Raw genomic sequence first — 27,746 nt, forward strand, 5'->3', positions numbered from 1 at the left:
GATGTCTCTTTTCTACTGCTAACACATGCCGAGGAACACAACCCGTGATAGTCCACAAGGCCAGATAGTCCTGTAGGCGCATGCTACTCGTAACAGACTCGTCTACTTTTGTCATAAGCCTAATATTAGGTATCTATATCTAAATATAATGAAAAATATTATTAATTATTGTGTACTTATACAATAATTATTGTATACAAATATTATTCAATTAGCGCTTTGGATTTTTTGTATTGTGTGTGAAAGAAAAGTTACATTTTCCTACTATTCTTTATATATTTTTTACTTTATATGCCCTGGGGGGGGGGGTTAACCCCCAAAACTCCCCCCTGGGTGCGCCACAGTCCAAAACAGGATACTTTTTTTTACCTTACTTCTCTGTACTTAAAACATATTTGTAGGTATGATGTGCATCACAAACAAGAAATGAAGAGAATAGAACACTCTTATTGCCACTACTCAACGAAAAAACGGTTGGAGTATATAATAAATACTTTATTAACATATAAATTATCAAATGTATCAAACGTCAATAAAAAAATATAACTCTTAATAACAAATATAAAACCTACACTACACTTTATTTAAATTCACACGTCAGCTGTCACCAATTGATATTTTCCTTGGCCTTTCTTTAGTAAATAACCCTGTAGATTCAAATTATCCAAGACAGTAAAAAATTTGTCTCTAGCAATACCGGCTTGTTCGCTTAGTTGCTTCAACTCGTTCGTATGAAACATCGACCTGGTTTCGACATCGGACACTCGTTGGACTAGCCTCAAAAGTCTAGTTATCTGTAAAAAAAAAAGAGTATTATATGATCGTAGAACACTTTTGAAAGTAAAAACTTATTCATATAGTATCAACAATTCCAACATACCTTTCTTTTGGCAACTAAAGGAATCATTAATCTTACCTGCGCCTTAGTACTCGTACCGGTTCCATTTTGTGACCTCGTTTTGTCCAAAACTCCAGCTTCATCGCTGAAGACGTCATTTAAGCTCCATTTCATGATTTCAACAACATCCAGAGCATCTTGTTTTGTTGCTACTTCCCTAAGTTCTGCTTTGGCTCTGGCCTGAAAATATGTTGACGAATTATTGTTACATAAGTAAATATTGGCAGACGGTAGTGCTAAGGAGCTTTTATCAAAAAGGTTCCTGGACTCTTAGACCGGTACTAAGGGTAAGAGATAGGGTGGGCTCTATATATAGGGGCTAACTAGTAAAAACTTAAGTCCAATTTTCAAATTTTATTTACAAGAAATGGTTATCAAGTAATTTTATATAGATTTTAAACACATATAGGCATTGTATAACATTGTGAATAGAAACACTCACCTGAGTTAGCCGAATGAGAGAATTTGCTTGTCGTGTTGTTACAGGAGTACAATCTCCAGTTTGAAATTGTTTGCGCAGTAGCAGATAGAACTGTTTTATGACAGTTTTGGCGTCCTCTGAAAGTTGTGGTTTGACGTATTTTTGGGCATAAGCTATGTACTTCCTGAACAAACTGTGTGGCACAAGATCCACTTGAGAACTATCCAGCTTGAGACGATCTCTAAATAGCATTCAAAATGTTAATTATTTTAGAGAAATAAGAAAGTACATTTAGAAAGAAAACTTGGAAGTGAATAAATTATACTGCAAGAATAGAGAGCTATATTACATAGAGGGCAGGTCGGTTTTAAAACTGGCAAAAACAGCTACATTCGATTGTTATACTCAATATTTGGACAAAAATAGTATTCACTGACCTCCCACACCGATGTTCTTATAGTTGTGCCTTGAATACTCAACTAGACGAGCCGATATCGTTATTTATCTCCCAAATTTTAAAGTATCTAGTATATTTACGTACCTAAGTTAACTTTTTATGTGAAGAGTAGGCTAGTTTATCTTTTTATACGGAGAGTCAAGAAACTCCTCCTCCTCTATCCTTTATTCTTCATAAGGATGTGGTGACGTTATGGTATTTGACAAATGGTTGCTATCCATTCTTCTCTCTCCTGGGCGCGGTGTACAGCCTCAGACAGAGAGTAACCGGTAGCGCACTTTATTTGGTCTGACCATCGGAGTGGCGATCTTCCTCGAGTTCTTTTACCATCTACCTTGCCTTCAACCACCAACCTCTCCATGCTTTCCATTCGTCTGGTAATGTGTCCAAAGTACCTCAATATATTTTGGTTGATGATTGTGGTAAGCCTAGTATTGATGTCGAGTTCTGTCAATATTGAGACATTTGTGCGATGTGATGTCCAGGGTATGCGCATCATTCTACGATATACCCACATTTCAAAGGCCATTATACGTCGTGAATCGAACTTTTTAATGGTCCAAGTTTCTGACGCATAGGTAGCGATAGGAAAGATAAGCGTCCGTACTAGGCGCAGTTTCGTGTTCCTGGTTATGTCCGTATCTTTCCAGATTTTAGTAAGTTTGATCGTTGCTGATCTGGCCATTGCAAGGCGTCGACGTATCTCTTCTTTGCATTCACCATTGTTTGTGATAACAGAACCTAAGTAATTGAAACGGCTTACCACTTCAAACCCCGCTACGTTTCGTATTTCCGGCTGGTTATTTCTAATTCGATCGATTAAGTCCATATGTCATGGTGATTTGTTGGTCACTCAATGCTAGTACTAAAGTGTCGTCAGCATAGCGGAGAAGATTGCTGATTTTACGGCCTCCCACTGATATTCCTCCTTGCCATCCGTCGAATACAATGCGCATGATGTGTTCGCTATATATATTGAATAACATGGGAGAGATAATACATCCTTGACGAACACCGGCTTTTAGTTTAAAATTATCGGAGTATATGTTGTTGACTCTTACGTTTGCTGTGTTGTTGATATACAGTTGTTTCAGTTTCAATAGGTATATTAGATGTTCGAGGGTACTCATTTCTCTCAGTATTCCCCACATTTTATGCCACTTTACATTAACGAACGCTTTCGAGTAGTAGACGAAGCACAAATATGTTTCTAGATTAAATTCTCTAGATTTTTCTACTTTTCTGAGATTGAGAATTTGTTCTCGTGTGCCTCTTCCAGGGACAAATCCACATTGTTCTTGTGGGATCTGTGGTAGAAGTATTGATTTTAATCTCTCGTTAATTATAGTTAGCAGAACTTTACTTGCGTGGGAGATCAGGGCTATAGCGCGTAGTTATTACAGTCAGTTGGTGAGCTTTTCTTATAAATGGGTATGAAAGTGAGCTTACACCAATCATCTGGCCATTGTCCTGTGTTCCAGATTTCATTACACAGTTTGAACATTACTTCAATTCCTACATATGTCTCCCATTTCTTTAAGTGCTTCCGCCGTGATTCCGTCTTCTCCTTGAGATTTTCCAGTTTTATTTATTTCTTCTGGATTCACGTCTTCATGATCACTATGAAACAACATTTCACAATATTGTTTCCATGTCGCTGTTATGCTCTCTGCTGCTGCTATTCTTGACGGTCGGCGTGTTCTTGTAGTTGTTTGCATATTTCTTTAATATGATTATTTTTGTCTCTTCTACTTGATGATTTTATGCGTCTGTTTACATTTGCTATCTTGTTTTCAGTTTCTGTTGGATTTGAAGCATTGTTTCTAATTTTTCTTCGTTCTTCTACTAGGTTCAGTGTCTCATCAGTCATCCAGTGTTTTTCTTTCCTTGGGGTTTCTTTGGGGTTTGTAATATTTATTGCGTCTATAATCCACGTCTTTGTATGTTCCCATGTTTGATTGGGATCGCCAGTAATGTTTAATGTGTTACTATGTCTTAGTGTTTCTTTGTATTTTCCAGGCTCTTTAGGTATATATTTAATTGTTTTATTTGTTTCGGTTTTTTTACGAAATTTGATACGGAATTCGGGTTGTAACAGTTTATGGTCTGTTTCGCAATCAGTCGCTGGTTTTGTCTTTACATTGGCTACTGAAAAGTCAAGAAACTAAGGATATCTATATAACGAATATGACTTGTGTAATTGCTAGTTTACCATTTGTGGAGAAAGATCATTACTATATAAACTTATGGTGATAGGAGGTCACTCGGCAGAACTCAGTATGCTCAGAAAAAAGTTATAGTCAAAATTTTTTTTAAATTTCGAAATGTTTTTTTGCATTTATTTTGCAGAAAAAAAATTTAATTCTCTACAAAAAATCTCTATTAATCTGTTTTATTACTATTCATACCTCAAAGTCTGGTCTGCTGAAACATCTTGCATAAACGAAGAATTATTTTGGTTCCTGTCCCTTTGGCTCTTCTCCGAATGAATATCTAAAACGTGCTTTGACAGTAACCAGTCCACTTCCTGAATTTAAAGTAAATATTTATTGATTATCATTTAAGGCAGATAAATAAAAAATGTACTTTTGAAGTGTGTAAAACTTTAATGCCTAACTGAGTCTTTTTCTTCACAGAAACTTCCAATACAATGCAATGTTATAAAAACAACAGTTTTGTTATTAAATAAAACCATACAACGAACAAAAAAACCAAACCAAAATTTTTTTTAAGTATTCTGCTTTTTATATACATTCCCGCAAAAAACAGTACGTCAGTACTTCTACGTCAAACTGGATGTGTCCATCTATTGTAGTCAACAGTTTCAAAATGAAGCGCTCCTTTCTGCGCTTTTATATATCCTCAGCTGTAACAGTTTGTTTATATTCTCAGTAAAATACCATTTTAAGTTCATGACAATTGCACATTTGGCAAATAAACTGATGAAGTGCTATAAAAGTGAGAATCTATGCTGGTTTTTCCTAGTTGGCGGGCATTATATATATATATATATATATATATATATATATATATATATATATATATATATATATATATATATATATATATATATATATATATATATATAAAAGAAATACTGGATATTATTGACTGTCGATATAAACAAACAACACAGTTTATTAGGGCTGCAGTCAGTAGGTTTGGCCGGGATGTTATAGAAACACTCTTTTGACTTTTGGTCGAGCTTTCGGAATTCTTTTATTCCTTCTTCAAGACACTGTAATTAGAAGAAAGTGTAAATATTTACAACATATCTCAAATTATCATTACAACTTACTAGTCGTTGAGATTATTTGTGTAAAGCTACGACACTCAACATTAAAAACACACATATAAAATATAACATGTAAAATAATGGACAAAATACATTTTAAAATTTAGTTGGAAAGTTAAAATTTTGTTAGTGACATCTTTTAATGGTGTGTTTTGACTGATCCATAGAGAACAGAAAAAAAAAACACAAATAGTGTGATTAAAAGGTAATTAGGAGTTCTTGCTATTATATTAATGGAAGTAGTATATTAAATCTGTCTTGATAGTATGCAACATGTTTTGTATGCAGGTGTATTGTGGTGTGTATATGTAAAAGTAAATCTTTATTTTATTTTTGATGTTTTGTCAGTAAGTAACAATAAATGTTGCTCAATTTATCTATATCTGACTTTTTATTTATACAAGACGTATTGGATTTTATGAAACACATTTCCAAGAAAACACGTTTTGAATGGTTTTTTTCCTTTGCCAAAATTCTTCGAATCTTCGAAATTAAATTCATGTTTTAAAGTTAATGCATGTTCTGTGAGCGCACATGCGTTTATCTTTTTGGTTTTTATGTTGCTGCGATGTGATATTACTCTATTGTGAAAATTACGAGATGATTCTCCGATATACACGTTTTTACAATTGGCACACGGTATAGAATAAACAACATTCGACAACATCCGAAAGCTCGACCAAAAGTCAAAAGAGTGTTTCTATAACATCCCGGCCAAACCTACTGACTGCAGCCCTAATAAACTGTGTTGTTTGTATATATATATATATATATATATATATATATATATATATATATATATATATAAAATAAGTGTGTGTGTGTGTGTGTGTGTGTGTGTGTAGGTATGTATATAGATATGTGTGTGTTATACAGTAAAAAACTTACCTCATTTGCTTTATCCAGTAAAATAAAAATTAAATCGAACCTCGACAACATCGGCGAACTCATTTTTAAATTTTCAGCCACAGTTTTCGCCTTATTGTAATGTCCTCCCGCAGGATTAGCAGCTGCTAGTATCGTAGCTCTAGTGGGAATTGAACAAACCATTCCACCTTTTGCTATACTGATACTTTGTTGTTCCATGGCTTCGAGAAGACACTAAAAAAGTTTGAATAGTTGTTCGCATAAAGCTAAATTAGGGATATGCCATATTTTTCAGGTTGCCCACTAAATTGTTAGTCATTATTTGAAATATATTTCAATAATTTAATAATTTTATAAAGCTTGGCAACTTACGGCATGTTGATTGGGCATTTTGTCGAACTCGTCAATACAACAACAGCCCTGATCGGCTAGCATCAGAGCACCGGCCTCTAAAGAGTATTCGCCTTCATCACGTGTCATTGTAACTGTCAAACCAGAGCTGGTACTAGTGTTTCCGCAAACATAAACACCTTAAAATTGAAGACTATATTAAAAGGATATTGTTTATATACAAATGATTATGTTATATCTTTTCTCTTATGAGAATGAGAGTATTGTTTCATTCATGAGCGAGGATGGATTGTTAATTTTCTCGTATTTGTGAATTAAACAAGTGTGGATTTATTAGGACTTACAGAAAGTCCTTTGTTCGAACACCCGGTAGTTACTAGGTTAAAGGCACCTTGCATGCGACCATCAATAATACTGATACCCTCACCCCTAACCATTAAAACCACTTAAGGTGAGGTACATTTTGTAATATTATATATTAAATTTTGTAACAATTTTGAAGGTTTAATGTGATTCTTACGCACCTCTGGGAGAAACGTTTGCGCAAGCCTGCAGCATCTGACTTTTTCCTAGACCTGGATCTCCAACCACGAGGATATGGGACTCCCCTCTGAAGGTTTCCGATTTTGTACCGCCCAGTAAAGCCAAGAGAAGACCTGCTTTGACTATTTCGTGGCCGTAAATATTCGGACACAAAGAATTTACTAACAAACTGAACAAGTTTGGTTCACAATGAATTTTCTGAAAAAAAAATAAGTTCACCAAATGTCACATAAAGCATGGCATTTTATGTGACGTTTGACATGACATATTATATGATAAGGATGCCGTTCAAGCGTGACCTTTAAAAAAATAAGACATGGCCAGAATGAAACTTAGCTTTATGTCCTCAAGAGGTTGTAAAATTCATTTGGCCCACAAACACCTGTCAAATCCTGACATTTGAATACAAGTATTTTAGAAAACGATTATGTAAGTTCCAGGTAAGAGGTAAATTTTAGGACTTATGATCCCAGGTCAGATGCATCGACCTATAATCATTTTCTGTACTTCCCATAGCACACCTTACATACATACCTTTACTTCAAAATAATCGTTTTGATTAAAACTGATGCCATCATTTGATTCGCCCTTGCACTGTTTCTTATTATTAAAAATGGATACTGCATCCAAGTATAGATTAAAAATCGTGTTTTGTTTGTTTTTGCCAAAATTACTGTTTACATCTCGAACCTACAATAAAAAATAATTAATCAAAATGAAATTTGTAGACCTAAAAAGAGAAAACTTAAATGTTATTTAATTAAAAAGCAGGGTGTTGATGGAGGTTCTGGGATGTAATTCTAACAAAAATGTCAAATTACGATACCAAAATGAGAAGACTAGAATTTATAGAACTAGACCTGGTTAAGTTTTGGAACATACACAAAAGTAATACAGGAGGAAGTTAACGATCTACACAGTTATGCTATGTGTCAAATAGAACAGCAGCTAGAAACAATACAATTGTGTTCTACTATGATAGTCAAGCAGCTCTGAAGCCACTCAAAGCCTTTGAGGGACTCTTTACTAGATTGAAAGTGGAAATATATTGTCACTAGCCTGTACAACTATAAGGCTGATTAACTGGCTCGAGAAGGAGCATGTAGTCGACTAATTGGTCAAAACCATTCTTTGAAATTGCAAACATGTAGAAAAGGATATCCATTGACACATAAAAGCAATAGAAAATAAAGAAAGATTTTAGGCTAATATTAATGTAGTAGGATTCAAAACATCTATTTAAAGAAAACTTATCAAAAAAAAAAACTAAAATTATCTACATTACGGATATATTTTTTATCCTTATACTTACTTTAATAATACCAGTTAGTGTTATATCATCTCCAGGTAAACATGTTTTAACTAAATCTTCAGATAATTCACAGTCTAATGTTCTTGGTGTTCTTGCTGTTTCATACTAGTACATAAAAAAGTCAAAATTCAATGTTTATTTCCCTTAAATAGAAGTTGGTTTTACTAAAATGTCGATTATAATTTTTCTTTATTTATAGCATCAACCATTTGGTTTATTCGCAACACTATAATACTATGATCTACAAAACTTGATTATAATTTATTAAGAATAACATTCATACTATGCTTGTGTCGCCGAGAGGGGGCATTTGGGCCTGTAGGACCCATCGCCGGCTCTGCGGACTTCTTCCTGTCCTCGGAATTAGACCGGGTGTTGACCATCTTTGCTTGTCACTGATAAAATGGTTTAATACTGCTACTGGTATAAAATAACGGTTACCGTGACAAGTATCTGTTATAGGTAACAGTTCCAAGCAGCAGTTACAAAATAACAGATCAAAAATAGAAAACAGAACAGGTAAAATAGTCTAAGTATTCCTTGACTTACGGAAGGAATAACTTAGTAAACAAGAACAATAAAATGGTATAAAAGTACAATGCAAAGAAAATGTTTCTAAGTGTTTCTTGACTTACGGAAGAAACAACTTAGAATGAAAAGTAAAATACACAAGATAAAAGAATAGAAAAGTGCAGAAATATTCCTAAGTGTTTCTTGTCTTACGGAAGAAACAACTTAGGACAGAAATACAGATAAATGAAATATGTAAATACAAAACAAGGTATGGAAATATTTCTAAGTGTTTCTTGACTTACGGAAGAAACAACTTAGAGTAAAAACAAACAAGAGAATCAAATATGGAAAAATAAGAATACAAATACTTATAAGTGTTTCTTGACTTACGGAAGAAACGACTTACAAATACGAAAAATCAAATACAGAAAAGATGTGGAAATATTGCTAAGTGTTTCTTGACTTACGGAAGAAACAAATTAGCATAAAATAGAAAATGAAAGAGACAAATGTATTAAGTATTTTCTTAACTTAACGAAGAAAATATCGTAGATAAAATATCGGAAATAATAATGCAACAATGATTATGAAAATATTTCTAAGAGTTCTTTGACTTACCGGAAAAGAACGGCTTAGACAAAGTACAAATCAAAATATAAAATAGAAAAAGCAAGATAAATATTTCTAAGTGTTCTTAACTTACGGAAGAACAACTTAGACACAAAATACAAGAAAAATAAACAATCAAAATAACCAATTAAAATATCAAACAATCAGTATATGAACAAATATAGATCAAAGTAATATTCTAACCTGAAAAGGTCTGAATATACAATAATGCTAAAATAAAAATGGTATATAAGAAATCAGAAATAAAACAATAACTTAGTAGGAACAATAATAGCACCGACTAGGTCTACAGTAGAAGAGGCAAGCTCGACTGACCGATGAGAGAAAATCTACCTGCTTTTATGTAAAACAAATCCTTTGTTTTACGTAGCGAAAGTGGAATTTCCCTGCATCGAATCGATTAGAAATTTGGATTTGGCCAACCTTGGAATTCCCAAGTATTTTAACCGATATCCAAATTCCTTGATGCGTCGAGGACATCCCCCCTCCTCTGAAAGACCTAACGGTGCTAAGAAAATTTATTAAAATAATAGAAAAATACAATTTAAGAATCAAAAAAAAATACAATAATAAAATTTTTACCCTAAAAGAATATAATGTAAAAGACGTAAGATAAAAAAAAAACTAAGATATTGTACTTAAGATATTTGAACTTAATTGTATATGGTCCAGTAGGCCCAGGTGGTCCAGGTGTGCCGGGTGGCTCGTCTGCTTCCGTCAGGGCTACTTTATTCACCCTGAGGAGGTCCTACGACGTCGTGAAGGTATAAGGCTACTCAATTCACCTTGATATCTCCACGTGTCGTAATGGGACCTTATCCTTGTTCATCTTTGGCGGTCGGCTGCGCTGTGGTTCCTTCATCCCGTCCGTCCGGAGGGGTCAGGGTCCTATGGTCAGCATCGTCGACCATCGTGAATTCTTGGAGGAGATTCTCTTCAATCTCGCTCCTGGGTACGTCTTCTGGGGTTTGCTGCTCGCGTCTTCGAAGTCGTTTCTTTCTCTTGTGTGTCCGGTGACTTCTCCGGATTTCCTCTCGGAGTGGTATGTCGACCGGACCGTCGAGGATGGGGTCGGTGTCCTCCTCCTCGTCGCCGTGCTCCATTGTCTCTATCAGTAGAAGGCATTCGGCGTCTGGCATGTCATCTGCTGTCAGGCTAGGTTCTTCCTCCTCGTCGACGTCCTCCATCGTCTCTAGTAATGGAACGCCGTAGGCTTCTCCTTCTTCTTCTTCTTCTTCGGGTGTGCCTGTACTGATGTCCGCTGTTTCGGTTTCTTCAGTGGTCGGCTGACGTAAACGGTTGTCTAATATTTCATTGTCCTCTTGGGTTGACTGCTCTGCTTGTTGGGATGGGGTTTGATGGAATTCCAGCTGTTGTGGTTTGGCTTGCCTTTCTGCTGGGGTCGCCCAGTAGATGGTGGTTCGGCAGGCAGTACCAGCGTGTAGACATTTTCGGGGTATGTCTACATTGGCCTCTTCCTGCTCCAACCAAGGCATCCCTAACACAACGTCGTGGTTCAAATCCTCCATAACCATGCAGTTTACAGTCGTGTCCAGAGTGTCAATGTTCATATTGACTGCAGCAGTCCCTAGGATGCGGGATGTGCTGCCCGTGCATGCCAGCTGAACCAGTCCTGGTCCTCGTTGCAGGTCCCGTCTCTGGATCAACCTTTGGTGAACGAAGTTCCCGGAGGCACCGGTGTCGACCAAAATCTTCACTTGCTGCCCGTTGATCCTTCCATAGAGTTGGGGGAGGCCTGCTGTCGAGGGTTTTACCTGAATAGGATTCAGTTGGGGCACCATCTTCACAACAGGGTTCAGTTGGCGCCCCTGTTGGCGTTTCCCTGGTTCTGAGGTAGTGGAGGTGGTGGTTGACTCATCGGTGGCATCCTGAACTGTCCGCTGGGGTTCCTCCATTCGTCTATCGCCTCAGGGTGTCGTGGAGCGTTATCCTGACGTGGGGGACGGTACGGCTGTTGTTGCTGCTGCTGATGCTGCTGGGGTTTGCCGGTCCGGCGGATGTCAGATTCCATGCCCTGGGCGATTGTCAGAAGGTCTTCCTCGGTCCTGGGGATCTTCGCTCTCAGGCAGATCGCGATGTCGGGTCTCAGTAAGTTCGCTATCGTTATACACCTCTGGTCCTCGGGGGTATGTGGCATGAGACGTCTGAATAAGGCAGATTTCTGGTTAATGAACTCCTCCGTGGATTCGTCTCTACGTTGATGTTCTCCATGAAGCTTCGACGTCAGGGTTGAAATTGCGGCAGGGTCATTGTATCTCCTTAGGAGACGGTCTCGAAATGTGGTGTATGGCAGGTCCGTGTATAAGAATTTCTGAGCCCATTTCTTCGCATCGCCGTGGAGGGAATTGTCTATGAGGTAGTCGATCCATTGGTCCTCGTCTACCTTATGTTTGATTAAGAAATTCTCAGCTTTTGTCGAAAAGCTGAGCGGATTCTCGGTGTCCCGGCCTGAGAATTGAGGGGGCTTCGTATATGTAATCCTGGGCTTCGGTGGCTCAGGTTGAGGCATCTGGGGTGTAGTGCCTTGAGTAGTGGATAGGGCCGTCATCGCTTGCATTAGGGCAGAGATAAAGTCAGCTGTGGAAGGCTGGCTTGAAGACGGTCCTGGGGTCGTGGATTCGGATTTTGTGGGTTGGGCGCCATGTCGCCGAGAGGGGGCATTTGGGCCTGTAGGACCCATCGCCGGCTCTGCGGACTTCTTCCTGTCCTCGGAATTAGACCGGGTGTTGACCATCTTTGCTTGTCACTGATAAAATGGTTTAATACTGCTACTGGTATAAAATAACGGTTACCGTGACAAGTATCTGTTATAGGTAACAGTTCCAAGCAGCAGTTACAAAATAACAGATCAAAAATAGAAAACAGAACAGGTAAAATAGTCTAAGTATTCCTTGACTTACGGAAGGAATAACTTAGTAAACAAGAACAATAAAATGGTATAAAAGTACAATGCAAAGAAAATGTTTCTAAGTGTTTCTTGACTTACGGAAGAAACAACTTAGAATGAAAAGTAAAATACACAAGATAAAAGAATAGAAAAGTGCAGAAATATTCCTAAGTGTTTCTTGTCTTACGGAAGAAACAACTTAGGACAGAAATACAGATAAATGAAATATGTAAATACAAAACAAGGTATGGAAATATTTCTAAGTGTTTCTTGACTTACGGAAGAAACAACTTAGAGTAAAAACAAACAAGAGAATCAAATATGGAAAAATAAGAATACAAATACTTATAAGTGTTTCTTGACTTACGGAAGAAACGACTTACAAATACGAAAAATCAAATACAGAAAAGATGTGGAAATATTGCTAAGTGTTTCTTGACTTACGGAAGAAACAAATTAGCATAAAATAGAAAATGAAAGAGACAAATGTATTAAGTATTTTCTTAACTTAACGAAGAAAATATCGTAGATAAAATATCGGAAATAATAATGCAACAATGATTATGAAAATATTTCTAAGAGTTCTTTGACTTACCGGAAAAGAACGGCTTAGACAAAGTACAAATCAAAATATAAAATAGAAAAAGCAAGATAAATATTTCTAAGTGTTCTTAACTTACGGAAGAACAACTTAGACACAAAATACAAGAAAAATAAACAATCAAAATAACCAATTAAAATATCAAACAATCAGTATATGAACAAATATAGATCAAAGTAATATTCTAACCTGAAAAGGTCTGAATATACAATAATGCTAAAATAAAAATGGTATATAAGAAATCAGAAATAAAACAATAACTTAGTAGGAACAATAATAGCACCGACTAGGTCTACAGTAGAAGAGGCAAGCTCGACTGACCGATGAGAGAAAATCTACCTGCTTTTATGTAAAACAAATCCTTTGTTTTACGTAGCGAAAGTGGAATTTCCCTGCATCGAATCAATTAGAAATTTGGATTTGGCCAACCTTGGAATTCCCAAGTATTTTAACCGATATCCAAATTCCTTGATGCGTCGAGGACACTTGATTCTCAAAATAAATTTTGTGGGAGAATATTTACTAGAATTTGTGTGCTCATGCTGGTTTGTAGCTTAAAAATATTCTTTTCCAAAGTAGCTATTGATTCTTTAATTATATATAAACAAAATTAAAAAACTTACAATTATACATTTAATGAGAAAAACTTACTTGATCAGCCCACAAGGGCTCCTGGATTTTAATAGATTGCCAACTGATAACTTTATTAAAAGGAGAATCATGATCCACAGAAAAATTTGATCTAGCTGTGCAATCTTTGGTCTGGCATTTACTTGGTACAGTGTAAACCCCATCTGGCTGTCTTAAAACTTGTGTTCCTGAACAAGCAGTACAACTAAATGTCCAGAATTGACTAATTAGCTTTACTTGACTAGCTTTTATCACGGTACCCCGAATAGTAACCATTTTTCCTTAAAATATGTAATTTCAGTAAGCTTAGTTTAAAATTTAGATTTGTCTTACCAAAATAATTAACACGAAGATCTCTCAACTGCATTACTGGCTCTACATTACAAACCCGTACTAATATAGTATCAAATAAAATTAAGTTTGGCTCATTTTGTTCTCCATAATGTTTTGAAATGAGATCGTGCATGGCTAAGCCCATGCATTTTAATATATACTCTGAATTGTCCATTAATTCTTCTTTAAATTCAGGCCATTCAGAAATTGTTTCTTCACTTTCTGTTAAATATTTGAAATCTAGTGTAAAAAACCTGTCACGTCCTATAGTCTCAAGAGATTCCGAAGGATAGCTTTGTCGAAAAAATGATTTTAATATTTCTAGACGTTTTTTCAGCAATTCTATTTTGATCTCATCTAAAAAATAAATGAATCAAACACGTAACACATTTTGCATGAAAGATACTTACTATCATCCGGAAAATATATTCTTAAACCGGGATATCCATAATTTGGTAAGCTTCTAACATCACTAGGATCACTTCCAGTGTATTTTTTCGTTTTCTTATAGTTATTTCTAAACCATGGTTTAGACATATTTATATCAAAAACTAACGTTTACACTAATACAGACACTTAGTAAGAAAATGTATGTAGAAATAGGTTTAACTGTAGGGAAACTTGAAAAAAAATTTAATTTGTTTTGTGTGGTTATGTATGACAAAACAAATATAGGAAGTCTGACAACCCTATAAAATAGGTTCTGCCTAAAACCAAAGAATATAGACGCTTCTAAAACTGCGTAATTCTACAAAGTGAAATATTAGACTCAAAATAAGAGCAATTTAGTTCAAAATTGCCATTTTTTATCCACAGTAAGTAGTAAAACTTATTTCAAAATTATTGTTTACGATTCTTTTAGGCAAATTTTTATTTTTTTAGAAAAACTTGGGGATCTTTTGGGATTATAGTCATAATTAAAGTTTGAGACAAAATCAGTGCAGCCAACGTAGGAAATATATATCCAATTTGAAAATTATGAAATTTAATAACTTTTATTTAAAAAATAAATTTAAATAATGCTAAAAGTAAGCATAAGATATTATAAACAAATCCCTCAGGTATAATTATACGTATTTGAAATTTAAAGAATTATGCATAATATTCTTGAAACAACTAATTTAATAATTGTTATTAAATGTGGAATAGACTCTTAATCAAGAACTAATTTATGTCCGCCTATGGTCTGGGATGATCATTATATCAGAGGCTGCAAGATCTCAAGGACGAAGGTGAGAGATGATCTCTTAAGAAAAAAAGAGGATCAGAAGGAGATGGATGTAAAGCTTAAAATTAGAGATGTAAAAGCTTTCAAAAATAACACATCTTTTGTTAGATCGCGTTGAATTATAACTTCTAGGTCATTATCATTTTTCTCTAATTGGTTATCATTCATAATGTGTGTTTACTATAAAAGACTGATTATGTACTTACATTTATTCAATTCATAAAATATTACTTTTTTACTTATTTGTATCAATTACGGAATTGATAAATAAAAATATTTATAAATAAATCTGTAGATTATATTTTTAAATCGATACGAAAAGAAAGAACTTATTTACAATTTAGGTATCTCAATAATTTCTTCAAGACATTTCGATGTGTAGAAAGATATTTTCTCTATCAACACTGCCCTTGTGTTCAAGGTAGTAGTAATAGCGTGGCATATTACCAAATAACGAAGAAGTACAAAAAAGGAAAGAAAAAGATATAGTAGCGACCTGAATATCCAATAAGAAGACGCCCAAAAATGGAACAGATGCAAGGAAGACAAAGAAAATATGGCACTTTTCTTCATGCTGAGTTGATTACTCAGCAGCAGCAATCTGAGGTTATTAGGTTGATAGCCATTTTTAACACATTTTAAATGCTGCTCTCAAATAAATAACCCTTGTATTCCGACGACTTAAGGAAGATTTACATTAATATGGCCTGTATACAGATCTTCCATTAAACTGTGTTAAGTTACGTTGCACAACAAATTGCTTTTCTAACGGATCACCTATACCTTATGCATTTTCACGCAATCGTTCATCGAACAACAGCTTATACTATACAATTGGAGTTGTTTGTAGAATAGTCCAGTTACCACAGGTGTGTGGGCCCTACGCGACTACTTATAGAAATCCTTTTTACAACGCTAGCGGTTATTTCTATCAATAGGCTCACATTGTTGCTTAGTTAATATTAAAGGTATGTACATGTACTCGATACAGGTCCGAAGGCAATCTTCAAGAAGCATTTTCGTTGCGACGGACACCGATGTTTTGGCAATGGCATTTTTTGGCTGCTAATAAAATAGACGAAAAGGGAGCCATAAACAGAACACGCCATAAACAGAACAGATATAAAGAAAGAAGCAAGTAGGGTTAAGTGGATGGTGGCATTCTTCCTTAACAGCGCGAGCTGAGGGAAAATCATCAGATTAATAGAAGAAATGGAAATATCCCCAATGCTGTATAACTTGGTGAGGGATTACATCAGATACACTGAACTCAACACACGTCAGCTATCCCTTTCGGAGGACTCAAGTGGTAAGGTCTTTGGAAGATTTCACACCCTCATAAAAAACGGCTCACTATACAACTAGATACTAATGCATATTGTTGGTTTTACCACTATTTTCCAACGTAGCACGTCGCATTTTAAATCAGAGGTGTGTAGACGCTACTGGACGTCATTTTTCCACAAATGGTTGAGTGAGAATGGGCAGCTTTTTAAACAAAAATGTATAGATCGAAAAACCGAAATAATAAGAGTGGCACCATAATATGCAAATTGTTAATGCCTTTTTGGTCTATAAAAATGAACAAGCACTTGTCAATTTTAACTTCTTAATCCATTCATAATAACGAGTTGGTACTAAGAACATAGTAAAAAATTTCGAATTTCGAAAATATTACACCCTGATGAAATTCACTAAACTATTCTACAAAATATCTATCTCATATTTTTTGAACCGTTATATTTATTTTCCATTAGTTATTAATAACTAAATACTTTGAAATGACCTAGTTAGAGGTAAATGTATTTATAAACATCGATCATTTAAAAAAAAGTAAAAAGCAACTAATGAAATAAATGTTCGAACGAAAAAATAAATGAAGATTCAATGCTATTTGTGTAACACTATGGGTGACTGTTTTAGTATAGTACTATCAATAGTAAATTTTTAAACCTTTCATCCCTTGAAAACAAGCAATATTGGTTGCCTACAGTTCAAAAGTTCAATGCCCCTATCCTTAACTGTTACACAACTCCGCGCTGTTCCAGCATCCCCTTCCATCTCGAGAAAAAAGTATTGAATGGGTCAATGTGCACTTCGTATTTTTTTGCGGTAGACGAGCATCCGAGATCGTAGGTACCTGCTCGATTTGTTATTGTTTTGTGTTTTTGTTGTCGTTCACCCTGAGACCAAACTAAACCAATTCTAAACCGTACCCGTCCTGAAAAATGTACCAATAAGAAACTCTTTTGTGACATTGTGGTTGTGTTTTTAACAGAAACTGATTAAACTGTAGAATAATTGTGATTTTCATTAATAATTTTTGTGTTATGCGATTTGAATGATGCCACAAACTAGAATCTAGGGGTGGGAATTTAGAGTTTACCCCAAAATGTTGAATGTGCTCTTTTTGATTTTGTATTTTGGATTCTTAGTCGGTGCTGAAGATGAAGTTGCCACCAATAGCTTTGGTATCGAAACAGGTAATTAAATTTGAATATTTATATTTTTAGTTAACAAACTGGATTTAAATAAATTTGAATTTGATATTATTTAATGTTGACATAATAAATAATTGTTTTGTTGATTTCTTTGATTTGAATCGTTTTAAACCATAGACAGTGATTTCCTAACAACTCTAGTTTGTTATTGTCTGAACTCTTTGATTTATCAGTGGCGTACGTAGTTTATTTAATATATTATAGCCAATTAAAGATTAATTTTATTGTAAATACCTATTAAATGTTTCTCTTCCTCTAAAAATATAAATTGGTGTTTAAAATAAACGAGAGTTGCATAAAAATATAGTAAAAATTCAAATTATCTATCAATACAAACGTATTCAGATAAACATTTAAAATATTTATATTAAATCATTACCTTTATGAAAAAGAAACATACAGTGTCTGTCAAAACGTCTGCAATATTTAAAATAATTAATTTTGAGGTTAAAATATTTTTCTTCTCTTGTGTTTTTCCATTGGACAGAATTTTACAATTATTAAATAATTAAGTATCTCTATGAAAAAAAAAAATACTGTGACTACCAAAATATCTGCAAGACTTCAAATCATTGTCCCATTAATTTTAAGTTTAAAATATTTTTCCTTGTGGTTTTTGCTATATAGACGTTTTTCCTTTTTTTATCCTTGTTCTCATACGTAACATATTCCTTGTAGTAGGTTCTTGAGTTCATCCTAGTTGTTGTCATACCATTTCAATTGCCAGATATATTTGGTAATAAATTACACTTTGTTTTCATCACATTCGTTTCAATTTTTTGTATAGAATAATAGTTTTGCGCGGCCAAAATGCGAACTTCTTCATGAACTTGCTGGAAAAGTATGAAACCCCAAAATTTAATGTTTTAATGTTTTTTTTTAATTGGCGGAAAAGAATATAGGGGCCAAATTTTAATTTCTTAGGACATTTTTTGGGACGTTTTTTCTGTAGTTACTTGTATATAAGTAAGTATATAAGTATAGCCCAAAGAGTTGGTGGAAAAGTATATAAAGACATTTTTACTGTATAGTCCAGTCATCAGAGATTTTATCTCTAAAAACGAAACGAATAAGCTGAATTGTGCTGAGAATGTCAATTTTGGGACAACAAAAAAGATGCAAAAATTTTACCACTTTATCACCGGCTTCCCCCTAAAACTTTCCAAGATTTACCAAGAATCTGTATGCCGTAGTAAAAAATGTTTCAAATAAAAAATGTATCTGAAATAATTTTGAACAAAAACGCTTATTAGCACTTTTTGTGTATAATGACCCGTTCTCTCAGAAACAAAACTTAAAGCGACCGGCAATTTTGAATGACAGTTACGCGCGCGACATCAATTTTACATAAAATTTGTATCAACGTAAAAAATTCGACATCTTTTGATCAGGCGTCCTATCGACAAAAATTAAAATGTATTTTAAAGATGAAGAGAACAGCTTTCAGATGTATTTTTTTCATTTTGCCGCAAATGAAGTCAGTTTCTATAAATCTGTTAAATAAATAAAGGTTGCGCAATTTTTGCAAATTTTTATGATTCTCATGAGATCAATAAAATCACTTAGATTGACCAGTCGCTGTGAAATTTCCATTCTCTGAGTCTAATCTTCAAAACCTATAAAATTAAATTTCGAGTCATTTGAAATATGCCTAAAAAACACTTAATTTAAACTTTCAATTATAGATTACAATCTATCACATATCATGGAAAATCCTTCCGCAAAGAGGGTATTGAGTGGAATTTGTAGCTGACTGCTATTGTAGCTGTTGTGTAGTTTCGAAAAATGTACTTGTACAATCGAAAAGAAGCTATTTAAAACATTTTAGATTGTTTGTAGTGTGAAAGTTTAAATTCAGCGTTTTTTAGGCATTTTTTATATGTTACTAATTTGTTGCCAAAACTCAAATCCAAAATTTCATACTTTAGATTTTGAAGATTAGGCTCTAAAAATGGAAAATTCAGAGTGACCAGTCAATAGAAGTGATAAATTTTATTGATCTCATAAGAATCGTAATAAATGGCAAAAAGGGCGCAATGTTTATTTATTTTAACACCTTTATAGAAACTGATCTCATGATTTCATTTGCGGCAAATGCAAAAATTGCATACGAAATCTACATATTTCACCTTTAAAACGCGTTTTGATTTTTGTCAATAGGACACTGATCAAAAGATATCGAATTTTAGTTGATACAAAATTCTACAAATTCTATACAAAAAGTGCTATTATTTCAGCTACATTTTTTTATGTGAGGTGGGGGGGAGGGGGTAGAAGTGGACATTCTCAGCAAAATGCGGCTTATTCCTATGATTTTTGGAGGTTCAGTGGCATTTTCATCTCTGACGACTGGTGTATTAGTTGCTGGAAGAGTATATAAAGCATAAATTTTAATGTTTAAATATGAATTTTTTTGAAAAATTGCTGGAAAATAATATAATGGACAAATTTTAAGTTTTTAATGTGACAATTTTGTGGAGATGCTGGAAAGGTGTATAAAACCCAAATTTTAATGTTTTAATGCAAAATTTTTATGGGATTGCTGGAGAACTATTATAGACCAATGCTATTTAATGCTATTTTTTTGGAATTGCTAGAAAAATACATAATCCGAAATTTTAATGTTTTAATGTTTATTGTTGCCTGGAAAATATATAAAGCTTAAATTTTAATGCTTACGTAAAAATTTACAGTGTCGTACATATCGGATGGTACAGGGGTGAGAAATATAGGGCACAAACTTCGATATTAACCCCCATTCGTTGAGGTCATTGAAAAATGTACGGCAAGTACTTAGAAGATGAACGGGTTGTTGATTTCTCGTAATAATACTATAAAAACGAACCATTAGACTTAGTTTTCTATTATATAGTTTTTTATTCATATCATCTTAAAACAATTTATCATTTTCTTAACATTATTCTTGTTATTATTAATTTATTATCGACTCTTTCGTCACCACACAACTTATTATTAATTATCTTAATAAATTTCTTTGTAATAAAAAGGACCAAACAAATTTAATGCACCCTCTTAAAACTGCTCTTCAATTTAAGCAATTGGCAACCTGAAAAATAATAATTTTCATATGAGTTTTCCAACCTCGAAATTGAGTATTTTCGCTTTTTTGAGATTTTAAATTGTTTATAACTTGAAAACTATCAACTTTAGAGAAAAATGACACAACACTTTTTTGTTTAAAATGACCCAAGAAATCTAGAAAATGTTTCTCGATTTAAAAACCGGTTATTTTTGGAATTTTTTAAACAATGCCTGCCCAAAAATTTTGCGCGGCACCCTTCTGATTTGTTTAAATGGGACATTTTTGAACAGGAATCTAGGCCTGAACTATGATAATTTTTAAGCCATTTTTAGTTAAAAATGTAATTTTCATTACAATCAGTTGTGGCATAATCCCATATAATCACAATATTTAATTTAGAAATATATTTTGTGCAAAATACGAGTATAATATATTTTTTTATTAATTTTTTTTTAATTTAGAAAAGCAAAGTTAGCAATTGAACTATAGTCTTTGTACAATAGTGTCACAATAATAGTGTTGTTATTTACTTGTTTTCCAAGTCATCCTTGATAGTTATAAATAAATTTATCATATGCAAATATATGTATTTATACATGAGAAATTCAAATAGAGTAATTTCTTCCAAAACGATGTGTCACGACGACTTCCAAACAAGACAATTGTTTTTAATTAACTTTAATCATCATTATCATCACGGTGCTACAGTTCTTAAAGTGCCTCGACCTTCTCAAGCTTTCTGTCCCTTGCTTGGATTTTTCGGTTGGCAACACCGATCTTCTCAGCATCATGTGTTACCCCATCTATCCACCTCCGCTTTGGTCCGTTCCGTCTTTTTATTCCCAGCGGCTGTGCTGTTAAAATAATTTTTATCACGTTCGATTCCGTGACCCAGGCTATATGCCCTGCCCACTGCAGCCTATACTTTCCACCAAACTTATGCTTGTAGATATCCTGCAGTTAAAAGTTATATCTATATTCGACCGCTGCGAATATTTTGCGTTATCATCATCATCTTGGTGCTACAGCCCTTAGAGGGCCTCGATCTTCTCAAGCTTTCTACGCCATTCTATTCTGTCCCTCGCTTGCATTTTCCAGTTGCCGACTCCGATCTTCACGGCATCTTGTGTTACCCCGTCCATCCACCTCAGCTTTGGTCTACCCCGTCTTCTCATTCCCACGGGTTGTGCTGTTAGAATCTTTTTTATCATGTTTGACTCAGGGGCCCGCATTTCGCTTATGCTTGTAGATATTCTGCAGTTCAAAGTTATATCTACGCCTCCATATTCCGTTCTCACAGACCGCTCCGAATATCTTGCGTAGCACCTTTCTTTCAAAAATGGATAGAGCGGATTCATCTGTTTTCGTTAGCGTCCATGCCTCTGATCCATATGTGAGAACGGGGACTATCAGTGTTCTATGCAGCCTTATACGAGTTTTTTGAGACAGACGTTTGTTAGCTAAGTACTTTGATAGACCATGATAACACCTGTTTGCAATTATTATTCGCCTTTTTATTTCCTCAGATGTGTTATTATTGGGGTTAACCGATGTCCCTAGATGAACTCTTTGACTGCTTCGAAGTTTTGGTCATTGATGATTAAATTTGTGTCAACATTTCCAGCTCTAGTGTTTGTGTTAGTCGCCATGAATTTGGTTTTATTTTGATTTATCTGTAACCCCATTCGTTCTGCTGCTGCTACTAGCTCGGTTAGGATTTCCGCAGTTCTCGCCCTAGTTCTTGTTATAATGTCCACGTCGTCTGCATATGCTAGAATTTGGACTGATCTATTAAATATTGTTCCCCTGCTATCTAAATTAGCGTCTCGTACAACTTTTTCTAAGGCGACATCAAAAAGCTGACACGCCAGCGCATCTCCCTGCCTTAACCCCCTATGTATTTGAAATGGGGTTGACGAGTCGTTTTGAATTTTTACTGCTGATGGCATCTTCGCCATTGTCACTTTTATCAAACATATGAGTTTTTTTGGAATTCCTAACTCATTCATAGCGTTGTAAAGACTTGGTCTTAAGACACTGTCATATGCCGCTTTAAAATTGACAAAAATATGATACATATCTATGTTAAACTCTTGCGTTTTTTCGAGGATCTGTCGTAGTGTAAATATCTGGTTAATGGTTGAACGTCCACGCCTGAATCCTGCCTGATATTCTCCTAGAAACATTTCAGTATAAGGCTTTAATCTCTCGTGCAAAATATTTGACAATATCTTGTATGTTGTATTTAGGAGAGTTATTCCGCGGTAATTATTGCATTGCAGTTGGTTTCCCTTTTTGTGTAACGGGCAAATTAAGCCTAAGCTCCATTCTTCAGGCATTTGCTCCTCAGACCAAATTCTACAAACAATTTCTCGCATCACCTTGGTGAGCTGCTCTCCACCGTGCTTAAATAACTCTGCTGGGATGCCATCGCTACCTGGGGACCTATGGTTCCTTAGTTTTTCTATAGATATTTTCACTTCATCTACCGAGGAGGGTTCCACGAGTTCCTCGTTTCGGTATTCCAGCTCTATATTGTTAGTAGGTTACCCTTCCAGCAACTCTCGAAAGTGCTCTACCCATCGTAAAAGGATATCCTCTTTGTTGGTAAGTAAGTTACCTTCCTTATCATTACAATAGTTGATTCTTGGTTTGAATTCTTTTCTAATATTTATTTGATGATAGAACTTTCTTGTTTCTCCGTGACTCATATGGCTTTCGAGCCGTTCTAATATGTCATTTTCCGAGTCTCGTTTCTTTTTTCGGTGTATGCGTTTTTCCTCTCTCCTTATACCTATTTTGCGTTATACCTTTCTTTAAAAATCGATAGAGAGGATTCGTCTGCTTTGGCGAGGGTCCTTGCCTCTGATCCATATGTGAGAACGTAGACTATCGGTTTTCTATAGAGTCTATCAAGTACTATCAAGTATAGATTATGATAACTATTTGCAATTATGCGCACGATATGCACCAGAGAACAACAGAGATTTCCCACAAGGAAAAACTACTACGAACACCTTCAGACTGTAATAAACGAGACCCCAAATGATGAATATATAATCATTATGGGTGATTTTAACGCCCGTGTTGGCAATGCTAAGTTCCAGAAATAAAACAGCGATATAATGAACATATCAGAAAAGAAAACGGAGACCTTCTGACGGATCTCTGTAGCATAAACAAAATGCGTATTAATAATATATTTTTCTCTCACCAAGAACAATACAAATACACTTTTAAAAACAGTAGGGGACAAAGATCTATGACACACTATATTCTGTCGAATGGAGAGTTACACCCCTCTCAAATCTTGGATGTAAGAGCACTAACATCAGCAGAAAAAGGAAGCGATCATAAATTGGTATTGTGCAAAATCCGAATAAAAACACATATATGTGATAACAGAACACCAGAATATACCACAAAGATAAAAGAAAAATAAAAAATGATCACTTTTCGTAAGAAATGGAACATGATTTTTATGGTCTGCAAAAGGAAATATGGCGCTTCATAAGAGGTCAAAGAAAGGAGGTAAAGGAACTAATAGAACCAAAACGTATAGAAAAGAAATTACCACAAATGAAGAACTTAATATAAATGTACAGGAAGTTCGAAAAATAGTTGAAAAGCTGAAGAACAGAAAAGCAGCAGGTAAAGACGGGATACCAAACAAATTACTGGAATATTGTGGAGCAGCAATGACAGAACAATTAACAACATTAGGTAATTAATAAAATTATAAAACACAATTAAATACCGGAAGAATGCAGAACGAGCAAACTAATTCTACTATTCAAAAAAGGAGATAAAAAACAGCAAGAAAACTACAGAGGTATAAACTTGTTAAATACTACGCTAAAACTTACAACTAAAATTTTACAAGTGCTAATAAATCAGAGGATAAGTTTAGCAGAAGAATGACAGGGTTTTCGTAGTGGAAGATCGTGTACAGATGCAATATTCGTTATAAAACAAATTACTGAGACATCACTAGAGTATAATAGACCAGCTTTTCTGTGATTCTGTGTTCTGATTGACCTAAAGAAAGCGTTTGACAGAGTAAGACTCAAAGATGTAATCCATCTTCTGTATAATAGAGAAGTTCTTCTAAATATTATAAAAACTATCGAAAACATCTACCAAAATAACAAAATGGATGTCAGAATAGATAGACAACTTACAGAACCTATAGAAATAGGCAGCTGAATAACACAAAGGGATTCATTGAGACCCATGAATTGGCTCTTCAATTTAATCATGGATGAGATCATCAAAAAGAAGAGGATACAGAATTGGAAACAAAGAAATAAAAATACTCTGTTACGCAGAGGACGCAATATTGATTGGCGAAGATGAAGATTGAAATTGATTGATGAAGAAAGAAAACTTTCATGTACCATCTCAAAGTTTTTCGTGGTGTGCCATAATATGAAGTCATCTGGCCAATTCTGTCAATTCCCGACATAAAGGAATTGTAGTCACGTGTCATTACTGGCTTCAATTTCTTTTGGCCTCTACGATTTTCAACTTCAACCATTTCGGAACCAATCTTGTATGAAATCATTATTACATTTCTCTTATCTTTTCATTTTAATACTCTGATTGGACATATTCTTTGCCATACGACTTCTTTTTCTTTAATTTTTTTTGTAATAACACTCTTTGGGTTACTTTTTCTAATTTTTCTTAATGTTCCACAAACGTAGGTCTTCTTTTCATGTAAAAACTTGGCAAGCTCATAACTGTTGTAATAATAATTGTCCATGTATATAGTGTGCCTCTTCTCTAAATATTCAGTAACAAGCCTGTTGACTATTTCAAATGCACGCACATTTTCATTTACTACTGTCCCCGCTGCAGATTAGGAAATTTAGTAAAAATTTCTCAGAGCTAGTAATCTCATAAAGTTTTATTCCATATTTTCTAGTTTTTTTCGGCATATACTGTCAGAATATTAACCGCCCTCTCCACAGTAAGAGGACTTCGTCAAGACTTACCTAAGCTCTCTCCTGGATAGTAAACTTTACAGACATTATTTATAATATGACTTGTAACGTTTTTAATTTTGTGAAGTCCATCTTGAATTTCTACGTCTTCCGGCTTGTAAAATCAAATATTTTGAAGAATAGCTTCAAACTTTGATCTGGGCATAGTTTTGCCAAATATTGAAAATTGATATAGTGGACCTGTGCTCCAGTATAAACGTAAGGAGGGAAGTTTTATGTTTCCATTAATATGCAGAGACCCAAAATTTTTTTTAAGTCGTCAATATTTATATCTATCCAGCGTCTTAAAAAGGAATATTTTTTTTTAATTAGGGTCTTCTTTACGTGAAGCAGCTCTGTGGTTTGTCCACTCTACGATTTTTATCAAAAGCTCTTCATCAAATAGTAATGAAAAATATTGTATAGGTGTTGCGTCAACAGGAATTTCTGCTTTTATATTTTCTTGTTCAGTAAATTGATGTATCTCAATATTTTCCTCTACATCAAGCCAGTCCGCCTCATCATTTTCTTGTACCAGATTTTCATTTGCATCATTTGCTTCACCCTTATAATTACTCGACTTACCGCCATCATTGTTCGACTCACCCGCATCATTGCTAGTATCCTCAGTCTCTCTTCCAGAATGAGAATATTCACTTCCACTAGAATAAAATATTTCATCATTATGGTCCTCCTCGAATTCATATTCAATATTTTCGGTATCCCTGTACTCAATAAATTCCCTTCGGCCTCTAATTGAAGTATCAAGCAAAAAGACAAAAGAGGGAATCTAATCGTTATGAAAAGGAGACCAAAATTCATAAAAGTGGCCTCTTAATATGGAGGACATATCCGGGAATGAAAAGGAGCCAAATTTAAAGTAGCTATAAAATATTTTTCAGAATGATTCTTAGACGAGAAAGTTTTAATTAAATAATAACGATAATAGTCTAAAATGTGACACAATTGTTAGAAAACTTCAATATAAATAAGATTTCTTGTGACAGTTGGGACAAACAATAACATAACCCAACTAAATTGATTTCTTAAACAAGGAAAGAGTCTGTCTTTCCTTGTTTAATGTGGCCTCTCAAGATGGCACTTCCCGTCTAACGATATTTTTGCCCCCACTACCTTTACATTCCCTCTTCTGTCTTTTTGCTCGATGAATGATGAATTGAAGATCTCGTGTACTTAGATGTCGTTTTGACATTGTTAATACGTCTGAAACAAATAATAAGGGATTACACTGTGTATAAATAAGTTACATAGGTATATTAACTGTCTAAATTATACACAATAACGACACTTTTCGTATTATTTGTCGTTTGCATACGTGCTATAAATTTATAGGTTATTTCGTTGATTGATTCAATCAACGGTTATTTCTTCTTTTTTTAAACGTCGAGATCACAACCCAGCCATAGCGTGTGAAAGAAGGATTGTTCAGGTGGTCTGTGGCCAAATTTAGACCCACTGTGATAAACCGTGGTAAAATTATTTTACATTTCATCACGGTAAGTTCGGTGTCACACATGTGTGTCAGCAGTTCTGACGAAAACTTCACCGTCACATATGTGTGACGGTTGGTCGTGAATGTGTTAAGAAAAAACCAAATTGGCGGTTTTTTTTTCACATTCTTAAATACTCGTATGTGCCTATGATAGTTACTTTGGCAAGTAATTAGAAAATTTCAGGAAAGTAAATAATAATTTTTTACTTAAGCCGCCAATTTTAAAAAATAATTTTGTCTAATTTTCTGTTAAATCGATTTCGTTTTGTGTTAATTGGCACTTGTTTATGATGACACTCAGGGACAGTGTTAAATTGTGTTGTGCAGCAATATTCCATATTTATCATTTACTAGGTTACCCAATATCTAAAACCTTTAGATATCCTTATTTTCATCTAGACTGGGCTATTTCGTAAAATACCTAATTAGTTTTTTTATGCGAAAACACAAAACATTCGCCAAGCGCCAACAAACGATAAAAGTTTGCGCAGCTGCAAATGTCAACTTTTAATTTTAAAATAACATTCTGAAAAAATATTTTCAATCCACCTTTTATCATAATATACTCACCACAGTTAATTTCTTTTTATAGAATCACGTCTTGAATTTTCTAAATAATCCTTTTATCTTTAAACTTGTTGACAGAAATACGCATGGTAAAGTTTTTGGTGTATCATATTGTTTGCTTAGAAATCGTGCCCATAGCAAACAAACAAA

General features: G+C 34.4%; 2 protein-coding genes across 2 annotated transcripts in view; one reads left to right on the forward strand and one right to left on the reverse strand.

Moving 5' to 3' along the window:
• Positions 1–427: 427 nt before the first annotated feature.
• Positions 428–14,431, reverse strand: LOC140441073 (DNA helicase MCM8-like). Its single transcript, XM_072531504.1, has 12 exons — positions 14,170–14,431; positions 13,760–14,116; positions 13,448–13,707; positions 8,145–8,249; positions 7,367–7,522; positions 6,814–7,030; positions 6,311–6,468; positions 5,960–6,172; positions 4,185–4,303; positions 1,341–1,560; positions 917–1,078; positions 428–794 (listed from the first exon to the last, which is right to left on the reverse strand). The coding sequence occupies exons 1-12, from the start codon at positions 14,294–14,296 to the stop codon at positions 591–593; spliced, it is 2,298 nt and encodes a 765-aa protein (XP_072387605.1). The 5' UTR covers positions 14,297–14,431; the 3' UTR covers positions 428–590.
• Positions 14,432–17,067: 2,636 nt separating this feature from the next.
• Positions 17,068–27,746, forward strand: part of LRP1 (LDL receptor protein 1) — a 149,284-nt gene continuing 138,605 nt past the window's right edge. The window contains exon 1 of the mRNA XM_072531505.1: positions 17,068–17,470. Within this exon, the coding sequence (XP_072387606.1) occupies positions 17,380–17,470 (91 nt within the window). The 5' untranslated portion in view covers positions 17,068–17,379. The remainder of the gene's footprint in view (positions 17,471–27,746) is intronic.

The sequence above is a fragment of the Diabrotica undecimpunctata genome, chromosome 5 (genome assembly GCF_040954645.1).
Source record: "Diabrotica undecimpunctata isolate CICGRU chromosome 5, icDiaUnde3, whole genome shotgun sequence".
In the NCBI taxonomy this organism is placed as follows: Eukaryota; Metazoa; Arthropoda; class Insecta; order Coleoptera; family Chrysomelidae; genus Diabrotica; species Diabrotica undecimpunctata.

What these genes read in the sequence shown, in the direction of transcription:
- LOC140441073 (XM_072531504.1), bottom strand. Translation starts at nt 14,296, where the DNA reads ATGTCTAAACCATGGTTTAGAAATAACTATAAGAAAACGAAAAAATAC. An exon ending in TCTTCGTGTTAATTATTTTG is followed by an intron (nt 13,708 to 13,759) that starts GTAAGACAAATC and finishes ACATATTTTAAG; the next exon opens with GAAAAATGGTTACTATTCGG. An exon ending in GTACGAGTACTAAGGCGCAG is followed by an intron (nt 795 to 916) that starts GTAAGATTAATG and finishes TTTTTTTTACAG; the next exon opens with ATAACTAGACTTTTGAGGCT.